The following is a 26381-nucleotide window of genomic DNA, read 5'->3' as shown; positions in this document are numbered from 1 at the left end:
AACTCCTAGGAGTAATGTAGTAAATGTGTGCAGTATATCCCACACTGCAAAGCTCTACCTCAACATGGATCCCTGAATGGTGTTCAGACCAAGTCAGAGGTAGGGAGGTTGGGAAACATTACCCACTTTATCAATAAGGAAACAGTCCAATAACTTGTCCAAGGTCACCAAACTCAAAGTCACAGAGCCAGCACTAGAATTTGAATCAGGGTCTTAATTCCATAGCTTAGGCTGACCTCCTCCTTTGGGTGATGTGTGCAAGGGTGTCCTTTTGCCTGTTTCTTCTTATTCATTCCTGAATGAAGGTATGTCACCTGCAAGGGATCAAGATTCCTTATGTTCTACAGTAGAGTGATGTAAAGTCCAGGAAAAGGAAAACAAAGCAAAAGCATGGCGGAAAGAAGGAGCGCAGCACTTCTGAGGATTTGCTGTAGTTAAGCTTTCAAGGATAAAGAATGCACAGAGGGGACGCTTCCTTTCCAAATCTATGTGCATTTGGCTTGAATTGTTGCAAGACCCCAAACAGGGGTTTGCCTTGGCAAAATGGGAAGACCTGTCTCACTGGCTCCTCCCAGAGGTAGATTTATAACCAGGTGTAGAGCAAGCATTTTGAGGCTATGTTATTTGGTCAGAAGCATTTTCATGGAATCCTGTGATAGAGAAGTATCCGTAAGTCCAGGGACAGTGATGTTGGCAGAAGCATGATGGCAGGGGAGGCAACTTTGTATCCAGAAAATGCATCTCTTCTGCCAGAGACATATCGCCACCCATCCAAATCATGACTTCAAGGTCCAATGGCATCAACCTGCCACCACGTGGCTGGCTGAAGCACTGGGGGAGGTGCCATACTGGACGCTGCTCGTCCGTCTTCTCCGTTTGCAGGTCAGGCATGCTGCAACAGCTTCAGCAATAGTTGCCACCAGACTATTAACAGAGGGTGCTTCTGGGTACCCAGATGACAAATTATTGTTGCTGCCTTTTTGCTGCTTTGTATTTCATAATTCCTCTCCAACGATGAGGCACTTCTTGTATAACAAATTTAAACATGGTCCAAGACAGTCATTTAATGCGTTGTGTGGAACAGGGTGAGAGAGTGGGTAGGGGCCCCTTTACCTTGTGCCCACGAACCTGAGATTCTGTCCCGCTCCTTCAATTACAGAAATCGTCACTTGGGCATCATCTCTCAGCAAGCATGTTTCTGTGCGTCTCGTCACGGGAGGCTTACACCCCTGGGGAAGCAGGATGTACAGAGGGAGGAACTGAGGCTCAGAGAAGGTCTCTTGGCTTCTCTCTCCTTACTCCTTCCCAGGAAGTCTCCCCACCTGCAAGAGAGAAGCAGTTCATCGGTCCTAATGTACAGTGAGATGAAGACCAGTGAAAAGGGGAACAAATCAAAGGCAAGGGGAGGGGTATCAGGTGGCAAATCTGAAGACTAAGAGTTGGTTGGGTTTTCAAGGTCACACACTGAGGTTGTGCAGAGCTTGGATGAAAACCAGCAGCGGAATTTGTTTGTACCATGGCCCCAGTCTGGTCCTTATGGATACTGTGTCACTGAACTCTGTCATGGTACCAACTCCCACTGGGTACCTGAGGTTCTCGGGGATTTTAAGCCTCAAAGAAGATTCCTCTCAATGGAATCTAGGACATTTGACTTCAGTTAACTGGAATCTGTGCTATGGAGTGTTGAGATTACATAGTCCCCCAAATGGCACCAAGACTGCATCCTGTTTTCCATGACGTTTCCAAGCCTCCTACCTGAACAACACTCTGCATTGGATTTTAAAACCATTAAGCAAACCAATTTTCAAACTACATAGCAGTTTCCCTATCATTGGATTTAACTGGATCCAAGTTATGAATTTGATAGTGATTTTACCTCACATTTTGTGGGAGGCACAAACTTAGCCCCTGCACTTGATCTTAAAACATTAATAACTGACCATCTGCAGCTTTCATCAAAATACTAGTCTCCTGGGGCGCCTGGGTGGCTCAGTGGGTTAAAGCCTCTGCCTTTGGCTCAGGTCATGATCTCAGCGTCCTGGGATGGAGCCCTGCATCGGACACTCTGCTCAGCGGGGAGCCTGCTTCCTCCTCTCTGCCTGCCTCTCTGCCTACTTGTGGTCTCTGTCAAATAAATAAATAAAATCTTTAAAAAATATACTTAAAAAATAGTAGTCTCCTCACATGCTGGAGGGTTCCCAATGTTATTCTGAAAATCTGAACGTTTGATTAATTGCACCGTAATGGTGTCTTCTATGGGGTCCTCGACTAATCTCCTTTGATGCTTATCTGGTGAGTCTTGTTATTTTAAATTCTGTCAAAATGTTTTCTGTCACCATGTTACTTGAGTTGCAATGAGTACTAAGACTTTCTAAGAATAAAGACTTTCCCAATGGTAGAAGACAAAACCCGAAATCTCATACGAAACATGCAGCCAGTGTTGCATTGTGAGCCAAGCATTGTTCTGCGGCTTTACATTCTGAATTCACTTATTCATCATTCATTCATGAACAGGTATTGAGAGCCTACTAAACAGCAGGCACCCTTCTAGGCTGCAGTCCCTGCTCCTGCTTAGTGAGATAGTAGTAAACAAAATGCAGAGAGGATCACTTGAGGCAGTGATAAACTTAACTAACCAAATAGGAAGGGACTGAGGGCGACTTTAGAAAAGGGGCTCAAACATGAAGGATGGACTTGTTCCCTAGGTGGCTGGGACAGGACCACGGTGAAAAGCTCACCCACTCACGCTGGTGCACTGGGAGGGAAAACAGATGTTCAGGAGCGTGATTGGGGGAGGGGGCTGTGCAGCTTCCATGTGGAGCTTCTCTCACCTAAGCCGGTTCCCTGCCCGTTTTCTTCTTTCCAGAGTTTGCACTGACTGGTTACTTACCAGCCTCCAACTAACTCATGGCTGAGCACCTCTCTCTTCATAAGCATTAGTGGGGGGTTCTCCTGTGAGTGCAGTCACAGGTCTGAAGGCAGTTGATAAAGTCTTCACAAAGTGCATCCCGCAGCCCACCGGCCGAGGAATAATCTTTCTCCGTCAGGCTGAGGCTCTTATTCTATATGAAGGTCCCATATTAGAGTCACTTTCTGGACAAATTCTTCTGTAGCATTGAGTGGTTAGTTCTTCTTTGCCTACACAACACTGTTCCATGATTTCAGGCTGCGTATGGTTTAACTCCTTTCTCAAAACTACCCTTATTGGTTGAGATTTCTGAGGCTCTCCGCTCTGGCATTCATTTCATACAGATCCTCCTCCTGCCTCCTCATTCCCACACTCACTCTTCCTTCTCTCCCCTCCCTTTTTGCCCTTTCCCTTCTTTCTCTCTGTACCTTTCCCCTCCCCCATCCTACCTCCCCTCTCCTCCAGTCGCCTCCCTTTCTCTCTCTCCCTCTCTTTGGCCAACTCCTGGCATTCCTTTGCAGGCCTTCTGGGGGCTCCCATAAGCCAAGGACCCTTGACTCGGCCTTGCCCATAACCCCTCCCTCTGCCCAAGACAAGCCTGGAGAGAGTGGGAAGTGAGGGAGGCTCCAGGTACCAGGGAGCAGCAGGATCTCTGTAATGGTGGTGGCCATGGGCGAAGGAGATGTTAGGTTCAAAGTCCAGGGGACCCTCACCGACCTCTGCCATTGATTTAAGGTGATCTAGTCCCTGCCTAACTGTGGGCTCCTCTTCCTCTGCACTTAATGCACTCAAGCCACAGTTCATCTTTGAGCTCCTTCTTCTGCTGCCTGGAATGCTCTTCCTGACGGTTCCATAGTTGCCCCAGCTTATCACTTAGGTCTTACCCCCAAATGTCACCTCCACAAGGAGACCTTCCAGGATCAGCCAATGTAAAAAAAATTCCCTGCTTCAAGCACAGCACGCTGTTTTTGCTTCCTCAAAGCATCCACCAGTCTTGGCAATTACACTATATATGTTTGTTTTCCGTTATTGTCTTCTATCTTTCCAGAATGCAAGCTTTCGGAGTGCAGGGATCTGCCATGCTCAGGTCAGAGAACACTGCCCCTCTCAAAAGAAGCTCACTTAGGGTTTAGCAATTGAATGAATGAACAGGCTCAGGCAAGAGAGGGAATGGCTTGCTAGAGTCCAAGTTAGAAGCCAAGCCAATTCCGCGAGTTCTTTGTATTTCTTCAACCCTCTGCTTGCCAGAGCCGGCAAGGGCGAAGGGCCAAGGGGGTTGAGGGCGGCAATGTCCACCCTGAATCAGAAACCGAACAGGGAGCCCCCCCAGAGTCTGTGGGCTCAGGGCGCGCTTGGCCTTGGCAAACCCAGCAACTTGGGTTTTACTTCCAAAGCCAAAAAGCAGGGTTGGGAGGTGACCAGTGATCAGAAAGCTGCAGCAGTCAGGCCAGCGCCGAAGGTCGACAGAGGAACCCCCTGCCTCAGTCCCTCCGCGCCTTCCCCTCCTTGCCCCCGCGCCCAGTCCGGGGAAAGCCCTAACGCCCACGGGAACAAGGGTAGCCCGGCTCGGCGGCCTCAGCGCAGACCGCCCGCAGGGTGCTCCGAGGTGGGGGGCGGCGGAGCGGGCGGGGGGGGGGGGGGGGGGGGCGCCGCGAAGGCCTCCCGCCGCGACGGGGCGGGACAATGGGGCCCCACCCCGGCGAGGGAAGGGGGGGCGGCGGCGGCGTGCGCTCGGCCCGCGGCGCGCTGGCTCCAGGCGTTTGCTGCGGGGCTGAGGCTGGAGCGGGCGGGGAGGGGCGCGGCGGGGGGAGTGCGGAGGAGGGCGGAGGCGGCGGCGGCGCGTGTGGCTGGCGGGCTGGCGGGCGGTTGGCACCGGGCTTGTAAATAAACTGCGATGCTGTCTCGGGCTCGCCGGCCCGGGTGCCGCCGCCGCCGCCGCCCCGGAGCGCCGGTGCCAGGCTCCCGCCGCCGCGCGCCCTAGCGCCTCCGCGCCAGCCTCGCGCGCCCTCGCCCGCTCCCCGCAGTCCGCGGCTCGCGCCCCTCGGGGTCCCGCGGCTGACCTGTGCGGGATGTGACCCCTTCCCGCTGCCTGGCCTCCCCTGCCCCCCGGGGGGCCCTCCTTTGCTTGCTTTTGGGGGGGTGGGTGGGGAGCGGCGCGCGGATCATGGCATTGGAGTTCCTGGGCTTGCAGCCGCCGCCGCCGCCTCATCCACGCACCCCGAGCGCCCCTTCTTCCAGGAGCAGCAGCGGAGAAGGCGAAGCGGCCGGCGGGGGCGAGGCAGATGGGGCTCAAGGCGCGCAGGGCGGCGGGGGCGGCGGGGGCGGCTGCCGGCGGCGGCGACGGGGGCGGCGGCGGCGGGGCCGCTAACCCCGCCGGAGGGGACGCGGCGGCGGCCGGCGATGAGGAGCGGAAAGTGGGGCTGGCGCCCGGCGACGTGGAGCAAGTCACCTTGGCGCTCGGGGCCGGAGCTGACAAAGACGGGACCCTGCTGCTGGAGGGCGGCGGCCGCGACGAGGGTCTGCGGAGGACCCCGCAGGGCATCGGGCTCCTGGCCAAGACCCCCCTGAGCCGCCCCGTCAAGAGGAACAACGCCAAGTACCGGCGCATCCAAACTTTGATCTACGACGCCCTCGAGAGACCGCGGGGCTGGGCGCTGCTCTACCACGCGCTCGTGTGAGTACCCAGCCGCTCGGCGGCGCGGGCTGGGGCTCGGGGTGGGGGCTCCGGCCAGGACGGCTGCGGGGCCTTAAAGCCCAGGGACGCCCGTCGGCTGAGGAGGACAGTCTATCCTCCGTGTTTCTCCGCCGTGTGTGTCCGTGTGTCTGTGAGCCACTCTCTAGGTGTTGGGCACCACGGCTTAGAGGATCCAAGCGTGGTTCCCCAGCTAATTTGGAGATCAGATTGGCGTGTTTGTGTGCGCGCGGGTGCGCATTTATGGCATCTTCTCCGGATGATGGTATCAAAGCTTAAAAGAATGAATTTTCTTTTCCAGTTAACGTGGAGGATGAACAAGATAAAGCGGATCCCTTCCATACGCTCTGTGTTTCTGCTTGGGGTGGGTCCCTTCTCCTGGGATCGCTACTGAGTTTAGATGATGCATCCCAGAGTTAGGGATGGGAGTGGTACACTGCCCACAGTGGGGTGTGTGTGTGTGTGCGCGTGTGTGCACGAGCGCGCGCATGAACGCGGGTATCAATCGCTTGCTTGTGCTACTCCTTAGGGCTCCATCCTGGTATAGAACCTGGTGTTGCTCTAGCTGGGGGCTTGGACTGGGCAAAATGAGTGTCTTCGGGTTATTTTTATGGGAGTTAATGAGTAGGAGAAAGAATATAAGAGAATGAGAATCTCTTAGGCTGCAGCCTAGACAGAGAAGCTGAGGCTTAACAGTGCCAGGAGAGGAGGGCTGGGGGTTATTTTGGCTGAGGCATCTCCATGATTTGGTCCTGATATCCCCTCAAGGTCAGCTGCTGCCCCTTCTCTCACTTTGGCTGGACAAGGGTGCTGGCCATATGATGGGGCCTGACTGGAGCTTTGACCCCAGGCACCCTTCCCCTAGAAAGCATCTCCTTGCTAGTCAGAATGAAAATGTGTTGCCAGGGAAGGAAGATGGAACTATCTTCTGCACTGACACTCGGGACAGGAAATCTTCTTGCATTTGGGGGAGAGGGGAGAGGATGATAGTGGTGATTCCTCACCCGAGAGAGAAAATCAGAGCTGTCACCATACAGCCCAGGGCTGGCAGGGCATTTCCAGTTACCCCAGCCTCCTGTCTGTGGCTTAGTCATTCTGATGGCTGCTTCTTGGGAAGCCCTACGTTACCAGGGTTTTGGCGGGGAATTGGCCATAACTTTGACCCTTTCTGTGCTTTTAGTCGTGAATATTCCTCTGTGTCCTACTCCGACTGACCCATGACTGTTGCGGTCCTGGAGAGTTCAGGGAGCCTTGGAGTTGCTACCTGCCAATCATCTTTGGTTGCAGTGGCTTTTCCAGATTTGGCCACCAGGTGGGGGCGTTTGCACAGGACCTCAGACTTGGCAACAGGTTTCTCTGGGAGGTTATAGAAGCTTGGAGAGGATGCCTCCCTGAAACTGAGGAACTGGCAGCAGAGAGGGGGGCATCCAGCCAAGAACGTGGATTTGGGATGGTCCAGCGTCTGGCGTCCACTTCTGCCTGAATTTGCAGGTGTTAGTGGCTGAAGAGAGGGCTAGCAAGGGTTACTCTTCCATTTGCTTTCTTCGGGGGATAAAAATGGATGAAAAATGTATTCTTCTCTGTTTCTAGCACGGTGTTTAGTTCAAATGAACCGAAGGAGCTTCAGTTAAATTAAATGGTTAGTTAAATTGATACTGGATTGTTATAGTAAAAAAAAAAAAAAAAATGGTGCGGATTTGAGTGCACACAAACATACAGAGACTCAATATGTCTTTTTGCGTGTAAATGGCGTTCACTATTTATTGGCTGACTTCCAAACCTGGGGTTCCACTGTAGCTTGTGGGGCCCCTCTTTGTTCACCTCCCACCATTCCTAGCCAGCACCCCTGCTCTGCCTTGCCCAACCTGGGGGCGGGGGCGGATATCTAAGGCCTGTTATTGACAGAGCCTTGATCTTCTCCTTCTTTCGGATTATTCCATCGTGCAGAAGCAGATTTGAGAATGCCCAAATCTGTAGCCTTGTTTCCCAGAGAGGACCAGGAAAATCTGAGAGTGTGGCATAAGGAAGAGGTGAAGACCTAGCCAGATGCTTTCAGACATGCAAATCATTTATTTCATCGAACTCTCTCCGGGATCTTATGAGGTGGGAATTACTGTCTACGTTTTAGAGATGAGAGTAAGGAAACTCCAGTGGAACCCCTTGTCCAAGATCACACAGCGGCTTTTTTGACTGCTAACATCTGAATGCAGTGTTGCTTGCAGACCATGCTTTGACCTCAGTGAGTTTCACGGTGAGGGACCTCAACTGTGTTTCTGAGTTGGATCCCAGTTCTGACCCTCTGCCAACAATTGCAGGGCTCTGGTATTTCACTGGGCATCACTGGGTGCCCTTCACCTCTCTGATAACACAGGGCTCCTAAGAATACCTCTGCCTCCACGTGCTAGCTCACAGCTGGCAAGGGCTAGAAATGGGATTTGGAAACAAAACAGGGTTTAGTCAGAATCCAGGGAAGCGCGGTGTCTGGGACACGCGGAGTGGGCTCAGGCAGTGGTGGATGGCAGCTTCTGATTCATTGGGAATTATATAGGAAACCTTGTTGGGCTTGGTGTGAACTCCTAAAACTGAAGCTTATCTAGTTAGTAGATGCACTGTACATTTGTCCTCAAGTGCAGTCAAGGGAACAAATTGAACTTTTCATTGATGATTCAGGATTTTGTGAGGCACTGTAATTCGTGCTTCGAAGCATCCATTATCCTGTTCTGGGCTGTAGCTAATAGCATAAGGGGACCAGGAAATTGGGCTGGCTGTGGGTTCACAGTCTAGTGCGTGCTTTTATTTTATTTTTTTTAATGAATCAGGCCCATGAGATGCGATCCACACCTCCCGCCCACCCCATTCCTGTCCTGAAGGTAGACTACAGCAAATGCGGAGACCAAAGACCCCCCCATCCTACCTAACCATGCTCTCTTTGCCTTAAATGCTCATCCTTGTTTTTTCCTGGCTACTCATTTTCACCTTGATCCAGCTCTAATGTGGCTTCTTCTGGGAAGCATTCTGCTGCCCCCACCCCCCCCCACCCCCCCCGCTCCCACCCCAAGTTGAGCTAGAATCGCCCTCCTCTGCAACATTCTCAGCTGTAGGATTTTGCGCCTTATACTAAATTGATCTGCTTACTTATCTCTGCCATTGAACGAGAACTACTTGGGGATAGGGCCATAGTATTCTTTGGCTTTCTGTTTCCAGCAGGCTGCAGGGTCTGTGGTGGTTAGCAGGCAAGCATGCACTGACTGGGTGAGTGGAAGGCTCCCCAGGACTTTGCTTGCTATGGCTTTATCTTATCACTACAATCACCAAACCCACAGAAGGATTTTAGTGAAAAGAATAGCTTGCAGAAGTCTTAAAGTGGACTAAGTTGGGGAGAGGACAGGGTAGGGGACCATGCTTTGACCTCAGTGAGGCTGCTCCCTTCTCTGCTTCCTGAGCTTGAAAAGGATCCTGCTGTAGTGGAGAGCGTGTGTTGGAACTTGGAGCTCGCATCTGGACCCCCTGAGGCCTCTGCGATTTTGCATGGCCTGGAGGTTGGGATGATTACAGGGCCCTGTCACAGGGCGGTGTTCAGGCTTAACACCTGTGAATGAAATGAGCCCAACACCAGAGATGGAATAGTCATCGGTTGAATCTGAGTAGGGGTCTCCTGAAAAGCACAAACCACTGTTGTGTTCTGACTTTGTCCCAGGACTCCCCTTCCCTAGCCTGTCAGTAGAGAGGTGCTGGCTTCCTCTTGGCGCTGTTGCTGGATGGATACTGTGCACAAGCCTCCTGCTGCCCTCACCACCTTGCGGCGGCCAGCTGGGTCTGACCACTCACTCACCTGTTAAAGGACCAAAGGAACATGGTCACAGGAAATACCCACTGTTTGCATTCGGAAGTGGGCTGGCCCCTGGGGACGTGAGGAGCAGGCAAGGCTGGGAGGTGGGGCACAAGAACCCAGCAGCCAGTACTTTGGAATGCACGGGGCTGACTGGTGGTCTTAGCCTATTGACTGAAGGCTCTCTAGCCCCTCTTTTGAGAGGCTGACCAGTATTCCACGTTCTTTCTCCATTCATCTGTCGATGGACAAGGAGCTCGTCCATACATCTTGGCTATTGCAAACAGTATTCCATTGAACTTGGAGTGCTAATATCGCTCAGATCCCAATTTCAGTTCTTTGGATACGTATTCAAAGGTGAGATGACTGCATCATGTGGTAGCTCTGTTTTTAATTTTTGAGGAACCTCCATATTGTTTTCCATTGTTTCCCTCCATTCCAGCGTTTCCACCATTTTGCATTTCTGCCCACACCATGCAGGGCTTTGAGTTTCTCCTTATCCTCACCAACACTGTTTCTCTCGGTTTCTATTTGGTTTCTGTTTTTGTCTTTTTTTTCCTTTGATACTAGCTGTGCTGACAGGTGTGAGGTGTGGTATCACTGTGCCCGTCTTTATCCGGCTGCAAGAGCGTGCTGGTCTTTGGAGTCAGACCCGGGTTTAATCCAATCTGCTCTTCCCTGGCTGTGTGACCTGGAGTAATTTGCTCACTTTCCTGGGTTTCAGTTTCTTGATTTCTGGTGCAGAGATAGTCAGGCCTACCTCCCGGGAGCTGTTGTGAAATTTAATTGAGGTGATGATAGACAACACCTAAACTTTGCCTTGTGCTGCTTTGCAACCTTGCGCGTTCCCGGTGTTGAATCTGAAACTGGCCCGCTCTGCAGACAGAGGGCAAGGGGAAAGAGAAAAAGGAGGCAGGCCACTCTAGATCCCTAGGTGGCAGGTTTCATAAGCAAGGGGACTTATATTCAACGCTTGTCTCTGGCACTGAAAGATGAGTAGGTCTCCTCACCCACTCTCCAGAATCTTAAAGGTTTTCAGAGAGTCCTTAATGGGATTCAGTAATAGACACAATACAGACAACGTCTGCAGCACCTTAATCGCATGGCTGCGTCTTTGGAACAGCTCCCACTGTGCTTACAGTGGACAAGGGAGTGCACAGTCCCAGGACGGGGCGGCGGGGGTGGAGAGTGAGTGAGGTCCAGCCCTACAGTCACCTGGCGATCACATCCTCTCGGTGACCTCCCCCAACCACTGCAGATAGTAAATACTGGTTCCTTGTTGCTTCTCCTCCCAATCCTATTGAATCTGCCTTCTTCTTGCTCCTCTCATCAAATCCATGACCCTCTCCCCCCTCTAATGACCTTGTTCTATTTTTTTTTTCCCTTTTCTGAACTCCTTGCCTTCTTCCTGGCTTTCCTTTTTTTATGATACTTTCAAACCCCTGAAGTCGAATGAAGGAGTCAAGAAAGGCACTTGACCGCAAGTGCCCAGAGTAGCAGGTGCCTTGGACCCCAGGGAGGGGGTGCACTGGGAGGGTCTGTGACTCCAGGTAGCTGGGACATCACTGTCCAGGAGCCAGGCTCATGGCAGGTGGCCATCAGTGCTGGAAGGGAGGGTAGAGCCTCTCTCCTTTGGATATGAAAACAGGTTCTGAGAAGTTATGTGATTTGTCCAGACCCTTGGGGCTACCTAAGCAGCAGAGCTGGGATCTCTGTCATACTGCTGTCTTCACCATGTCACTGTTGTCCCCAGTGGCAGATGATGCGGAAGAAAGGTAACAGAGACTGAAACTCTACCTTGCTGGTGAGGCGCTATGTACAGCTGCTCTTCTGAAAAGTCCCCAGGGGAGGGGCGCCTGGCTGGCCCAGTCAGTAGAGCATGAGACTCTTGATCTCAGGGTGGTGAGTTTGAGCCCCATGTTGGGCATAGAATTTACTTTAAAAAAAAAAAAAAAATCCCCAGGAGAAAGCAGAGCAGCTGGTCTGCAGGTTATGTACACACGGAGTAGCAGCAAGATGTTTCAAACTGTGATATACCTGTGAATCACCTAGGTAAGAAGAAAAACCTGGCAGACGTGCCTTGAATCAGTCATCGAATTTGTGCATAATGAATCCAACTGACCTTACCCTCCTCCAGAATAATTCAGTGGAAATGAACAACATACCTGCAGTCGTGCCTAAAATGATCTGAAACCAATCATGACGAAATAATAAACAAACTCACATTGTGGGACACGCCACAAGATGTCTGGCACAGTCTCCAAGTGGTCCCTGTCGGAAGAATAAACAAGAATGGTCTCAGTTAAAGCAGCTCAAAGGGCCATGACAGCCCAAAGCAGTGTGTGCATGTAAACAAATGGGACCACATCAAGCTAAAATGCTTCTGCACGGAAAAGTAGCAAACAACGAAATGGAAAGGCATCCTGCAGAACGGGAGAAAATATTTGTAAATCCTATATTTGGTAAGAGCTTAATCTCCAAAATATATGAGGAACTCCTACAACTCAACAACAAGAAAGCAAATGGTCCTATTAAAAAATGGGCACAGGACCTGAATAGACGAGAAGATACACACGTGGCCAATGTGTACATGAAAAGGGCTCAACGTCTACTCATCATCAGTGAAATGCAAATTAAAGCCCCAAGAAGGGGTTAGAATGGCTGTTTTTAGAAAGCCAAGAAATAACAAGTGTTGGTGAGGATATGGAGAAAAAGGAACCCTGATGCACCGTTGGTGGGGAGGTAGATTGGTATACAGTTTTCACACTACGTAAACCAGTATGGAAGTTCCTCAAGAAATCCAAAATAGAACTGTCAGATGATTTAGCCATCCCACTTCTGGGGGTCTGTCTGAAGGAAATGTAATCACTGTCTTAAAGAATGTGAACCCCAGTGGACATTGCAGCAAAACGTTTAGCAGACAAGACAAGGAAATAATCTGAATGTGCACGGATGGATGAATGGGTAACGAAAATGTGGTATGGACCCACAATGGAATGCCATTCAACCATAAGAAAGAAGATCATGCTGTTTTTGATGACACAGACAGAGATAAGCCTTGAGGGTATTATGTTAAGAAATCTAAGTCCGGCAGAGAAAAGACGAAGACAGCATGATCTCACTCATATATAGAATCTTCAAAAAAACTGAACTTAGGAACAGAGATCAGATTGGTGACTGCCAGTGGCTCGGGGCTGGGGGATATGGGTGAAGGTGGTTAAAAGGTACAAACTTCTAGTTATAAGATGAATACGTTCTGGAGATCTATTGTATAGCCTGGGGACTGTGGTCAACAATACTCTATTGTGTATTTGAAAGTTGGTCAGAGAGTAGATCTTGAAAGTTCTCATCACACTCACGTACACACACAGGTAACTGTGTGAGGTGATGGATATGATTGTGAACCTTATGTGGTAGTCATTTCATTACATGTGTGTGCATCAAATCATGACATGGTATGCTTAAAGTTGCATGATGTTGTATGTCAATTATATCTCAGTAAAGCTGGAAAAAACACAAGTGACTTTCATGATTCTTAATTTGATCCCAGATTGAAAAATAAATAACAATACAGGATATTTGTTATAAGGACAGATAAGAAAATTTGAGCATGGACTCCATATTAGATAACATTGTTATGTCAAAATTTAATTTCTTGAGTGTGGTCATTGCATTGTGGCTCTGGAGGTGAATGTTCTATTTTTTACGAGCCACATAGTGTGATCTTTAGTGGTTCAAGTGTCCTGATACCAACAACTTACTTTCCAATGTTGGGCACACATATAGACCATGCAAGTGTGTATATGTGAGCACAGTACATGCCCACAGGAAGAGAGAGAAGGAGGTAATTGTGGCAAAAATATTAACAGTTGGAAGATCACAGGGAAGAGAATATATATAGGTATTACAGCACTCTTAACTTTAAATTAAAAAAAAAATCAAAAAGCTAAAGTGGCTCAGTGGGTTAAAGCCTCTGCCTTCGGCTCAGGTCATGATCCTGGGGTCCTGGAATCGGGCCCCGCATTGGGCTCTCTGCTCAGTGGGGAGCTTGCTTCCTCCTCTCTCTCTCTGCCTGCCTCTCTGCCTGGTTGTGATCCCTGTCTGTCAAATAAATAAACAAAATCTTTAAAAAAAATTTAAAAAATGAAAGACTAAAAAAGTATAAAGGACTAAACATGCACAAACAGCATAGAACACACACAAGAGAACAGATGACCGGCCCCACCCCAGAAATTGATGCCATTGGTCTGTGAGGGTCCAGGCATGTTCCTTCAGTGATTCCAGGCTTGAGAACCACTGGTAGAGCTCAACAGGTTTTTTGGTTCATGGATTCTGTATACAATGTACCTGAGCTTCCTCCACCTTGGGCTTTTGTCTGGTTAATGACAAACAGTACAGAGGTGTAGAAGGCCATTCATGTCAAGGTTGCACACGCTGAATCAAGTGCCAAGCTTTGTACCTGGCTGTTGACACAGATAAGCCACAGTTCTCCTATGGAAAGAGACACTTGAAATAACGAAATTTGAGTAGTCTGGCAAATGCAATAATAATATGCAAATGAGGAACCAAGCAGGCAGAAAGGGCATGCACTGTTGAGCCTCTTGTGTTGTGTTAAGGAGATTCCTCCAAAGGAGGTTTATGCCACTGGAGGGAAGAGGAAGGTCCTACTGTCTGTCCAGTTGATGACGAGGCTTCCTCTCCTGCTTAGAGAACCAAAGGCTGTGTGCGGTTAACTTGGATACTCCATTATTATACTTGCATTATTAGGAAGCTCCCCTTTTCAAGTTTGTACTCATGAAAAATAAGTCCATCCATGTTTAAAAGTTTCATAGGTCCACGGAGATCCAATGGAATTTTCCAAAGGTCCTACTGTCTCTTTTTTTTGTCTGGGTCTTGAAGTTTTAAAAGAATGAAAGGGAATTTGTTACATCTCTTTAAAACTGAGCAATGTGGGGTGCCTGGGTGGCTCAGTCAGCTAAGCGTCTGCCTTCAGATCTGGTTCTGATTCCAGGGTCCAGAATCGAGCCCTGCATGGAGCTCCCTTCTCAGTGGAGTCTGCTTCTCCAACTCTCCCTCTGTTGCTCTCTGTGCTTTTGTGCGCGCACACGCTCTCTCTCTCTTTCTGTGTCAAATAAGTAAACAAGATCTTAAAATAAAACTGAGCAATATGAAAAAAAAGCAAAGGAAAGGTCCTCCAGTGTGGATTGATTAAAAACCCTTTGTAGACACAGAACCATGTGGCTGTGGTTTGGGGTGGCCCAAGACTGCTGTGGGTCTGTCAGAAGTACATTGGATGAGCTGTTAGGAGAATTGCATTAACCGTGTGGTTCAGACACCTCACTAGTCCTACCGTTTGCAGATGCCCACTGCATGGGATTAGTGTTAGAATCCCAGGAGAAGATGTGTGAGGGAGTGCTTTGGAAACTATGGTGGTGACGTTTCCCTAAAGCTCTAGCAGGATCAGATGAGTCCATGGTTGGGACCTCTCTGTCTGGGTCTGAGCATCTGCCCATGCCCAAATTTGCCACATTGCTGTCTGTGCTCCATTACCTGATACCAGGAACCTATCAGTTATCTAACTTAGCACGCACATCCACAGGGATGAAAGGTGCTCACCTTTGGGGACAGTGACCAGGGAAAGGTTTGCAGGTGACAAGATGATGCCAATACTGAGGTCTCAGGCCACCTCTGGTTTTATAGGTTCATTGGATGCAGATATGGTGCCATCTGAACTGTGACCTTGTTGGACGGGACTTTTCATTCTGTCACAGAGGGATTGAGGAGTTTGAAAATGTGCTCTTGGGAGAACAAACTGGGTTATAATTCAGGAACAAAATTCCTTCTTGCTTGCAGTTTATGAAGAATAAAAATGTATGCAGAGTGTGCCGTGCCTTGGCTCTGATTGGGTTCCTCCTGTGGTGGGCTTCTCTCCTTGCTGAAGACTTGGGCTAGGATCGCCTTTTCCTCTCTTCCATGCACCCTCCTTCCAGAGACCTGTAAAATTGTTCAAACCCTCTAAGAGTGTAACAGTTGAATTGGGGCATATAAGCCCTGCGTATCAATATAACCATCAGCAATCCAATGTTTTTGCATCACTTCATAGTTTATTATATCCCTCCTTGGGCAACATCAGTAGGATTCCTGCTTTATACATATGAGTAACAATAATTCATAGAGCAGATCGCTTCTTAAAAATTGCCACATCCGGCTTTCTTAAGGAGCAAGCCGCCTGACATAGAGTTTCTTTACCATTGACCCTTAGATTCTTTGTAAACTTGTGTTAGCAGTTCAAGCCCATTTCTCCCCTTATGGGTGTCTTTTTGAAGGGATGGAGTGAAATATTATCCAACATACTGCGCTAGGGAAATGTGTTCATCCAGCCCCAACCATCTGTACTAATGGAAAATCACTTAGCACTATCACAGTTTACCTCCCTACTCCCTACTCCTGCCCTTTGCTAGAATCCCAGCTTTTGCTTTATCTCACCGCACATGTATCAGTCATGGGTGCTTCTCCACCTGGTGATGTCAGTCCAGAAAATGGAACCCAGAAGGCCTTAGTCATCAGGCCGAATCAAACTAATCAAACGGATCAGCAGTAATTACATAACAGCAGGTTATGGGATTTAAGGACCCAGCACTGGGAGAGGCACTTGGCCGATTATAGACCTCAGAGGCCTTCAGAGCTGGAAGGAGCTGTAGAGAAGATGAAACTGATGCTCAGAGCCCTTAGAAACTTGCCTGTAGTCATGCTGCTGAAAAAGGAACGACTTGAACTTGGGTCTTCTTCCAAGGCTGGTTCCCATACAGCCACTTGGGCTTCTGCCCATGATGTTCTTGTACCAAGGGAGCAGTTTTGCTACAGTAGAATTCCAGGTTGTACTGGCTCAGGGTGCACATGAAATGAACAGAAGAAAGAGGAAGAGCCAGGGGCAGGCTGATCTGGCGTCCATACACAGGCTCCAGGCAGCCTCTTACCAAAGAGGGTTTCTCTTCTGCTGAAATTCCCAGTTCCCAAACCACCATTTCTCCATCTCCGTCCTGTCCCTGATCCTTCTATCCTCTGCCAATAATCATTATCAAGTACTCTTTGCTTTCCATTGAGGTCAGCATTGAGTTGGGGCATTCAAAACCATCGTCTCGTAAGTAATGTCTTTATCCATTTGGATTGTTTATAGTGTCACTTATGGGACAGTACCACTGTTTGGTCCATTCATGGAATGGATTTATTTTCATTAACAACAGGAACTGAGAGAGTGTTGCTTCCCCGCACCGTGTTGGGCTTAACACTGGAGATGGTTCTCCTAACATGTGGCCGAGCACCCAGCCCCCAGGAACCCGGAGTTCTAACCCCAAGTCTTAGGCTCATTGGCTCTGTAGCCTTCAACACGTCATTTTACTTCTCATCTGTTAAATGGACCTAATACTCCCTGCCTTACAGGTTGGTGAATGGATTAAATGAAATAATTCACTCAAGTGCTCAGCAGTGTATTAGCATTGAATCTTAGCCTGTGTTCCTCTGGGGGCTCTCTGGGCCAGGGGGCTCAGTGCAAGTGGTTTATTTAACATAGGATTATTCAATCTTGCTTTCACTATCTCCTCTTTAAGGAGTTTTTAAGGTATTTTTCCCTAATTATTCCCACCCAAGACATTTTAATGCCACAGATACACTGCATGTTTCTCTGTAGACAGTATGTAATCTGAGCTTGATATATAAAAAGAGTAAGATTTTTTTCCCCAGCCCCATTCCCCCCATGAACTGATTTTGCCCTCCTAGAGGATGACACTGTTCCTATTGAGAATGCACAATTTAGGAGGTGATTCAAATATATATATATATATATATATATATATATATATATAGAGAGAGAGAGAGAGAGAGAGAGAGAGAGAGAGATAGATAAGGAAAACTGAAGAAGGGCAGGGAAATCCAGCAGGAAGGAGAAAATGGCTAGAGGATGTATTTCCAAGCAGGTTATTTCCAAGCAGGTTACCATGGGGGCCCAGCCCCCAGGGACCCTGGATTGTAGTGTGGAAAGATGCACAATTATCCTCAAACTCCATCCATCCTTGACTCAGGGCTGCTCCAGGGTATTATCTCTCAGAGAAATCCCTTTGACAAAAATGTGGGCTGTTTGCCAAAGGTATCTGTCAAAGGCCCCGTGTGGCAGGGGCTGCCGGTGGGCTCTGGAGCAGAATGGGAGAGGACTGGCTGTTTTGGCTACACAATTCCTAAATGAAGGAAATATTGTGACATGCGTTCACAAGTGTTTCTATGTCTTCTCAGTGGTTCTTAAGTAAAGGAAGTCTTTGTGGCCTAAGGATCATGGTAATTCTGTAATGTTTTTCCCCCTCATTAATTTTTCATTTAGGAGGGTCATTCAAGAAAAAAAAATCTGAAATCAAAGTACGTGTAAATATGTCAGTTCAGTGCCTGGTTTCTAGCGATAGCTAACGTTTCTGAGCTCCGTTGTATGCTGGAGTTCTCAAACCTGGCACCATGAAACCATCATCTGTGATACCCTTTGGGGGAAGGAGCTGTCTCCTGTTGAGATTATCGTGTGTTCACATATTACAAATTTTCACGAAATAAAACAGGAGAGTTGCTTAAAATAAGCCTAGAGAACTTCAGTCCTGCTGACACTATGGTTCTGAGTGGTTTTGGTGATACTTTCAAAGAATGAAGACTCTTACTAATTTATAATGTGAGAAACATTAGCATTTTCAAAACAAGATGAAAATAGATATTCTAGTTGCTCAAATAAACACATCTTTTGCTGAGAAAACGGAAGGATCTTAGTTGTAAAGTGTGGTTCCCGTGACTTCTGCACTTTGTCTCTGTTCTGGATTTCTGGGGAAATAATTAACATTTAGCTTCAGGATTCTGGAATGTTAGAGGGAACGTTGAGATTTCTCCTTGAACACCTTCTTTTCCTCCTCCTCCTCCTCCTTCTTCTTCTTCTTTTTTTTTTTTTTTTTTTTTTTGTGGTGCCATGATTTTAGCACCTTGTATGTTTGGGAAGAAATTTCATGGGAAACTCTTAGTCCTTTAGGTATAATAAACATGCCTGCAAGGATCTGCTGATGGAGCTCCAGGAATTCTGCATGATTGCTCAGCAAATGTTGATTTCAGGCCTCGCAGATGCCAGGCCCTGGGCTGGCACTAGGAGATGTAGGGATGAATTAGTCAGCTTTTGCCCTCAACGGGCTCATGACTGAGTAGGTCATAACTGATTACACAGTGGTGTGATACCTACTCTAGTGTACCGAGTCTACCTGGGGCTCAGGAAAATTTGTCAACACGGTTTACATGGATCAGGGAATATTTCCACCAACAAGAAGTAGATTTCAACATATATATATAGGGTTAAAGACCATTGTTTCCTTCATTTTCCCATGTGTGGCCGTGACCATGACTGTGTCACACATTGAGAACTCAAAAGTCTGATTTATTTTCACCCTGATGGAAAGGGGCTGAAATTGAGGCAGGAGAAGCTAGGACCATAAAACGGACAGCTGAATGAACCTTGCATTGGGCTATTTAAAAAGGTTGAAGGCTGGCTTTGTAGCTGTACCTTTGCTCTGTGCCAGTAGCCATTCTCTGGAGCCCAAAGTCTAATGCAGCACCTGGTACCTCAAATGCCCAGTTTTGGGGTCAGTGGGCAGAGAACCGACCCCAAGAGGTGCACAGTTTAAGTGACAGAAGCAAACAGTAGCAGTAAGAAGGACTTTGAATCCTGGCTGTGCCGTTGTTCAGCTGAGTGACCTTGAGTCAACAGCTTGAGATGCCTCGACTTGTTTCCTTCTCTGTAACATGGACCATGCTTATGTGCATAGTTGGTGGAAAGATTCCACGAAGTGGGTGTTATACAGTCCAAAACCTAGTTTGGGCTCATGGTCAGTGTCTGATAAATGGCTGTTCTTTTGCAGTCCTGCCAAGATAAAAATGTCCGTGAATAAAAGTAATATTGAGGTCACTCTTTTAATTTCCACCTTGAAGTTGTGGCCCTGAATAGGATGATGTTCTAGAAGAATGTGTGACTAATGTAGTACAAGGCAGGAATTGACCTTGGGAGGAAAAGAGGCGGGGCGAGGGTATGGGTAGAAAAAGTTTCTACAGCCTGACTCAGGTTTCCTGAGGGAGCAGGGATGCTGAGAAGAACCCCTGCCTTGTTACCCAATACCTGGGCAGTGCTCCTCAAAACTGTCAAGGACATCTAGAACAAGGGAAGATGGAGAGACCATCACACCTAGGAGGAGCCTGTGCAAATATGGCAACTAAATGAAATATAGGACACTGGATATGATTCTGGAACAGAAAAAGGAAATCAGGTAAAGACTAAGAAAATCAGAATAAGGTACTGACTTCAGTTAATAAGAATGCCTAAGCATTGGCACTTCATTTGTAACAAATGCACCACATAGTCTGAGATGTTGGTAATAGGGAAACGGAGTACGTGTTCTATGGGAACTCTCTGTACCATAGTCCCTGTGTTTCTGTAAGGCAAAAACTGTTCTAAAAAATAAAGTGTGTTTTAAGGGATGTAACCAGAGGACTCTGAAGTGATGCATTGCATGCACGTGAGTCATCCAACATGGGATGTGGACAGGAAGATCAGCCTTGATGGGAGCAATCCTGTCTTCCATGTCTCACGGTTACGACTTGAAATCTGGACCCATGTCATGCAGTTTCAAGTCTTCTCTGGCTTCCGGTATTACTCCTTACTCTGCCCCCCATTTTATTCACTGAGGTCTGTGAAATGGCAATCGCCCTAAGAGATCGTGTTCAGGTTCTACCTGTGTTCAGGTCCAACCAGATCATGGTTGAGCCAGGCTGCTTCTGATGGACTCCTTCGGTACCATGGGAGGGGACAGAGGTTTTCCCTTCTGTGTCATTGACCAGAACTGGGTCGCCTGCTCCCCTTCTGTGGACCACTGAGTTAAAGACCGTGAATGGTGACCAAGAATGGTTTTGATTCTTTCCCGAGTATCTGGCACATTGCCAGTCAGACAGAATGGGGTTATATTAGGAGGAGAAGGTGGAGGAGTGGCTTCTGGGTAGACACCAACTTGTCCACCCTACTTTGTCACTAGGAGCCCATATCAGAGGTTGGGAGTGATGACCAACATCATCGGTGTCTTCTCCTGCCATGTCAGCCCTCAGGATCTGCTTGGTGGCTGTCAGGTTCTGGGGTATCCACAACTGCCATTCCTACCCAGAGTGGCTGAAGGTGTAGGATACAGTTCTAGAAGCCCTGATGGGCCTTGCCCATTGCAATATCCCAAGCAAGCTGCTGAGCCAGAAAGAAATGGCTGGACGGTAATCGGTTCGTCCGATTGAAGCTACTGTATTTAACTATAGTTGGTTGTTGGGGACCAGGTGGGAAGCAGGAAACTTCAGGAGTCCTCTCGCTCTGTGGTCCTGTCCCTGACTCTCCTTATATCTGGAGGGAGGTCACGTCAGGCCAATGGTGGTCCCATGGAACAAAGGGGCTATGGCCCAGGAGGGCAGCATAGCAGGGCTGGACTCTCTGACATTAATTCTGGAGGGTTTACCATACGGTAAGGGTGGATGGATCTGAGACAGCTCCTGCCTTTAAAGATCTCACTGTCCAGATGGGTGTGAGCCACGCACATGACCACACAAGGAGGCGGCATGGCCTTGCAGAGGTGGTGTGGGCTCCGCTTCCCATGTGAGCAAATCCTTATTTTGTCTTATTTTACCTTACTGTGTGACCTCCCCTAAGTTGCGTAACTTTCCCAAGCCTCCAATTTTCCATTGGTAAAATGGGAACGTCTGACCTGTCCTGACCGCTGACCACAGGATGGCTTCGTGGCTGCAAGCAGCTGTGGCCCTGCTTTTGGTGGCTCTGGTGACAAATGACTCCTATAGAAGCAGTTTAGCACACAGGCTGGAAGTCAAAGTCAAGGCAGACTGCTGTGGGTTGGTTCTGGGATAGGACTCTGGTGGGCTTCCAAAAGGTGGCAAACTTTGATCTAGGCATAGAAGGAAGGATTCACTGGTGTCAGGGTCAGAGTTATGGCTGAAGGCAGAAGGAGTAACTTCTGTGAAGCCTCGGAAGTGAGAAATGCAGCAGGGGACTCTGGGTGGGGCAGGAGGGGGCAAGGCAGTGAAGGGATAAAACAGAAGTATGGAATTGCTATGCAGCTCTGGACGAGAAACTCTCATGTCTCTGTGCCTTTCTTCTTCCTTGAAAAATTAGGTCATTGGATACTTTTTAGGGTTTCTCCGTGGGAGATGCTGTTAGCATTCTGGACGGAACTCTTCCGCACTGGGCAGCAATGTCTTGCATTTTGCAGGATTTTCAGCATCCTGGGCCCATAAGAACCCTGAGCTGTGATAAACCAAACCACCCCCAGGCTTTTCCCGAGGTTTTGATGGGGGCAGTGGCAGCCGTGGATGAGGTCCACCGGGCTCCGGAGGCTGTCACTCCGTAGCCGATGCCTCTGGCCTCAGAGGCCCAGCGATCATATCGTGGGCGATGAGTCCAAGCAAAGATACATGTAGGAGGCTGGAGAATCCATTGCCCTCATGAGGTCAGTATAGTGTCTTTATGACTTTAAGAAAGCCTGAGCTGCTTTTTGAGTCGCAACAGTTTGGCTCCGGTAAGACACCCACGTGCATCACTTCAAAAGTTGGGGAAAATGAAAGTTACCCAAGTATCAACCACATGCTGCCCAAGCGGCATGCGGGTACTTACACACACACGCGCGTGCACGCGCGCACACCCACACACGCACACACCTTGATTCCTCAGCCTCAGCTTTTGGAACATTAATTAGTGTTCCTGCGTGAAACAAATTAAGCTGGGGACCTCGTTGCTTCCGTCTGGAAAAAACCCAGCCCTGGCCAATGCTGCCGGTGGAAACGGCAGGGCCCACACACTTGTGCCTGGGTATAGCACGGTGGCCCAGACCCTCCCTACGCGGGGGAGCTCGCTGCTCCAGAAGCCTGGGCACCCCGGTTGGATGGGGAGGAGGTGCGTGGATGAGAGTGGGGCTTCCGTTTCCGCTGAGACAGGTGCGCGGGGAGAGAGGGAGCTGGGCTGCAGGGATCCGAGTCCCGCTGTGGAAGCCCAGGCGAAGTACACTTCGTTTCCGCGCGTCTCAGTTTCGTCTGAGGGTCTCAGTTTCGTCATCTATCACAGGGGTGTGAGGATTCCCACCTCAAATGGTGGTTGTGAAGCTTCCACGACTTCATAAAGGTAAACCGGCCAGAAGAGCACAGGGCTGTCTATATCTGCTTTTAGGATGATGGCTTGTCGAGGCCTCCAGGATTCTAACTGTAAACACGGTAGGTCCTCAAAACACACCCGCCGGACAAACAAATAAAGACAAATAAGGCTACCGGAAGTCACGGTGGGCCGCCGAAGTGGGGGAAGGGCTGCCTTCTTTGGCCACGTTAATTTTGAAAACTTGTAAAATATTCATAACGTAAAATTGGCCACGTCAGACGTAAGGGTCCAGCTCGGAGGCTCCAGTACATTCTGAGCAGCCTTCACCAGCATCCGGAGAAGCGTCTCCATCTTGCAGAACTGGGACGCTGCACTCGTTGGGTGTCACTGCTAAAACAGAAATGCCATCAACTGGTGGATTCAACCGGAAGCGTTTATTTCTCATGGTACTGAGGTCTGGGAAGTCTGAGATCAAGGTGCTGGCAGATTTGGTGTTTGACTTACTCTTCAGTAAGTCAGTAATCCCCCCCCTGAGGAGGGCTCCACCCTCATGACCTCCCAAAGCACCTCTTAATACCATCACATTCAACTTGGGGAAGACATGAACATTCGGTGACTAGCATCATTAAACCCAAACGCGCCCTCCCCCCAGCTCCTGGCTGCCTCCCATTCTGCTTCCTGTCTCTGCAGATATGACGGCTCTGGGTACCTTTAAAATGGGGTTATACAGTATTTGTTCTTTGGTCACTGGCTTATTTCATGTAGCATGATGTCCTCAGTGTCCATCTGTGTTGTAGCAGGTGTCAGAATTCCCTTCCTTTTTTAAGGCTCCATAATATTCCGTCATTGGGAGAGACCATACATGGTGTGTCCATTATCTGTTGGTGGACACTTGGGTTTCTTCCACCTTTTGGCGATTGGGAACAATGTGTGTGAAGCCACATTAACGCTTTACCTCATTCCAGGTCCTCTTTGTGTTTCTACGGAATCTCAAGTCCATTCCATGCACTGCTCCATGGTGTAGAGGACGAAGAAGGACCATGCACGTATTGGGCACTAAGATGACTGCTTGCGAGCTAGGCAACTTTGGGCAATTCCTTCACTCCCTTGGTCTCCACTTCTTTGTCTGCAAAGTGTGTGTGTGTTGGGGGTGGGGGGTCCTCATGTTCCCTTCCAAGTCTTGTTCCAAGTTAACAATGAGTTAACATGTACAGCGCTTGGAACAGGACTGACACATGGTAAGTATTGTTACTGCTGTTGGTCATATAGCATCTGGATCTGGGCACATCACTCATGATTTTAATCTCACCCTGACCCCATGTGCCCCTGAGAAAGTAGAGGCTAAGAGAGGTGAGGTGACTTGCCCAGTGGCACATGGCAGGTTGGCTGTGGAGCTGGATGGGGACTTGTGTGGGCCTGAGGACAAGCTCTTGCTTCCCTTCCGGGTTCCTCCCTGGTCCTTCTCCCTGAGCTCCAGCAGACTTGGTGCCCCCTTTATCCTGCATTAAGCTCGGCTTTGGCAGGGTTTGCCATGAGTATCCCAACCAGATCGTGGCTCTGTTGCAGGCTAGAGCCATGCACGATATGTTGTCTTTCCACTGACAGTGCCAGGCATGATGCTGGGCACGGGGTCCATGTTGAACAAACACTGTAGACTAATCCCCTTGGCTGTGCAGCATTGGAGTGGGGTTCCAAACAAAACCCAGACCCGAATGGGAGGGTTGAAAGCTGAGGCTAGAAAGCCAAACGTGGCTGACTTCCGTGGGGATTCCACACACACACACCGGAAGCTTGGCAGCCAGCGGAGAAGGTTCTGTGCTCTGGTTTGGCTGGGTCAGCTCTCTTGCAAGTTCCTTGTGCCCATCCTGGCCAATTAGCAGAATTCAGCCAGAGTGTGTTGCATATGGATTCTAGTCAGGCTTGAAGTCAGCGGTTGTCTGCTCCAAGATGACAGATCAATGGGGACTGCTTGGTCAGGGACCAACCTCGTGGAAGGGAGCGTGTTAGAGGTCGTACGGAAACCAGAAGGGAGCCGACTCGCCCCTGTGCCTGAGGACTGGGGGCTCCATGAGCCTACAAGGTGCAGCCGTTGGCATGGAGCCCCAGGCTCTGTGGTAAGAAGAGCGGAAGGTACAGGTGGTAGGCCACGCTTGCTGGCCTCAAGGAGCCCCAACTGATGGCTGCCGCCCCATATCCCTCGCCGCAACCCTGCAACCTCCCAGCTCCTCTTCCGGCCTCCCCTCTTACCCATCTTCTGCCCCTCCCCACCCGAAGCCAAGGTTGTCCTCTTCTGAGGACGTGAATGCTTTCACGCACCTCATTAGCTCAGAGCCCATATGCAACACCTTAGGGCCTTGGCCCAAAACCCGCTCTCCTTGCCGCCCGGACTCACAGTCCCGAGGGATCCGGCCCTCGCCCCCTCAACGCCTCAGCCAGGCTGCTCCCGGTCCTGCTCAGGGTGGCCCTCCCCGGGGCACACCAGGGCCTGCCTCCCCTCGGAAGGGGCCTCAGCGGGTGTCGAATGGCTTCTCCAGTCTCCAGGTGTGGCCTCTCTGATCAGCCCCGTCCACGTCCGTCCTCACCGGATTTATGGCCCTCAGCGCACCCTGTCATAAGCTGTAACGACCACAAGCCCTAAGCTCCGCATGTATTGACTCGTTTGTCTCTCTCTGCCACGTTGCAAGCTGAAGGAGGCCAGAACCTGTGTCGAGTTCACTGGGGTGCCCCCGTTCCCAGCTTGGGGCCAGCTTGTCCTAGCATGTGCTCGTGGACCGATGGAGTGGCCCAGAGAGACTGACTCGAATGTGTCTAGAAGGGGGATGAGCGAGATGGTCAGAGGGTGACCTACTCACCCCGCCTTCTTGGTAGACGGAAATAGCTCTAGCTCGGAGGAAGGAGTGGAGGAGGGCCGACATCCCAATCCTGTGCGGTGAGTGAGGACTGACTTTCTGGAGTTTAACAAGCTGGCTCAAAGAGCAGTTGGTAGAAGCAACAGGGGAATCACCTACGGATATGCTCAAGAACGTGGTACCCATGAGGGTTGACTGCAGAGGGATGTCTTGGAAGGAAGGGAGTGACTCATTCCACTGGGGTGGAATCTTATTCAGCCTTAGAAAGAGGAGAAAATTCTGACGCCTGCTACATAACCTGAATGGACCTGAGGACATTATGCCAAATGAAATAAGCTGGACCTAAAAGGACCAGTATTATGTGATTCCACTTATATGAGGTCCCCAGAATAGTCAAAATCACAGAGACAGAAAGTAGGATTGTGGTTGCCAGCGGCTGGAAGAGCGGGGAAGGGAGACTTACTGTTTAATGGGGGCAGAGGTGCGTTTTGGGAGGACACGGACATTCTGCAGGTGGATGGGGCTGAGGGTTGGGTAACAGCGCGAATGCCACTGAGTTACACGCTTCACGGTGTTTGCACTTGATCTTAGCCAAAAGGCCGAGCAGCGATGCTTCACGGTGTTTAAAGTGGTAGATTTGACATTATGTTTGCTTTTCCGTAATTTGAAGTAAAGGACAAAAACCAACAATGTGGCTTGAGAAATGTGGTCTAGGAGTGGGTGTTTGGACCCTGTGGCATTAGAGGTCCTTCCAGTTCTGGGATGGTTCATTCTATGTAAAATGAACTTTATTTGGAAATGTTCCCTTGTTCTGTTTTCCTGCTCCAGTTTGGTGCTCCAGGCCAGCTGGACAGCTGTACCTAGCCTACGAGCAGGCCTGGGGACATCAGAGCTCATCTCATCAAGTC

General features: G+C 49.4%; 1 protein-coding gene across 1 annotated transcript in view; it reads left to right on the top strand.

Moving 5' to 3' along the window:
* The first annotated feature begins 4883 nt into the window (after positions 1 to 4883).
* The window catches only part of KCNQ3 (potassium voltage-gated channel subfamily Q member 3), a 294698-nt gene continuing 273200 nt past the window's right edge, over positions 4884 to 26381 (top strand). The window contains exon 1 of the mRNA XM_059395183.1: positions 4884 to 5582. Within this exon, the coding sequence (XP_059251166.1) occupies positions 5191 to 5582 (392 nt within the window). The 5' untranslated portion in view covers positions 4884 to 5190. The remainder of the gene's footprint in view (positions 5583 to 26381) is intronic.

Source organism: Mustela nigripes, chromosome 3, assembly GCF_022355385.1.
Source record: "Mustela nigripes isolate SB6536 chromosome 3, MUSNIG.SB6536, whole genome shotgun sequence".
In the NCBI taxonomy this organism is placed as follows: Eukaryota; Metazoa; Chordata; class Mammalia; order Carnivora; family Mustelidae; genus Mustela; species Mustela nigripes.
This window is presented reverse-complemented; position numbering and strand designations above follow the sequence as displayed.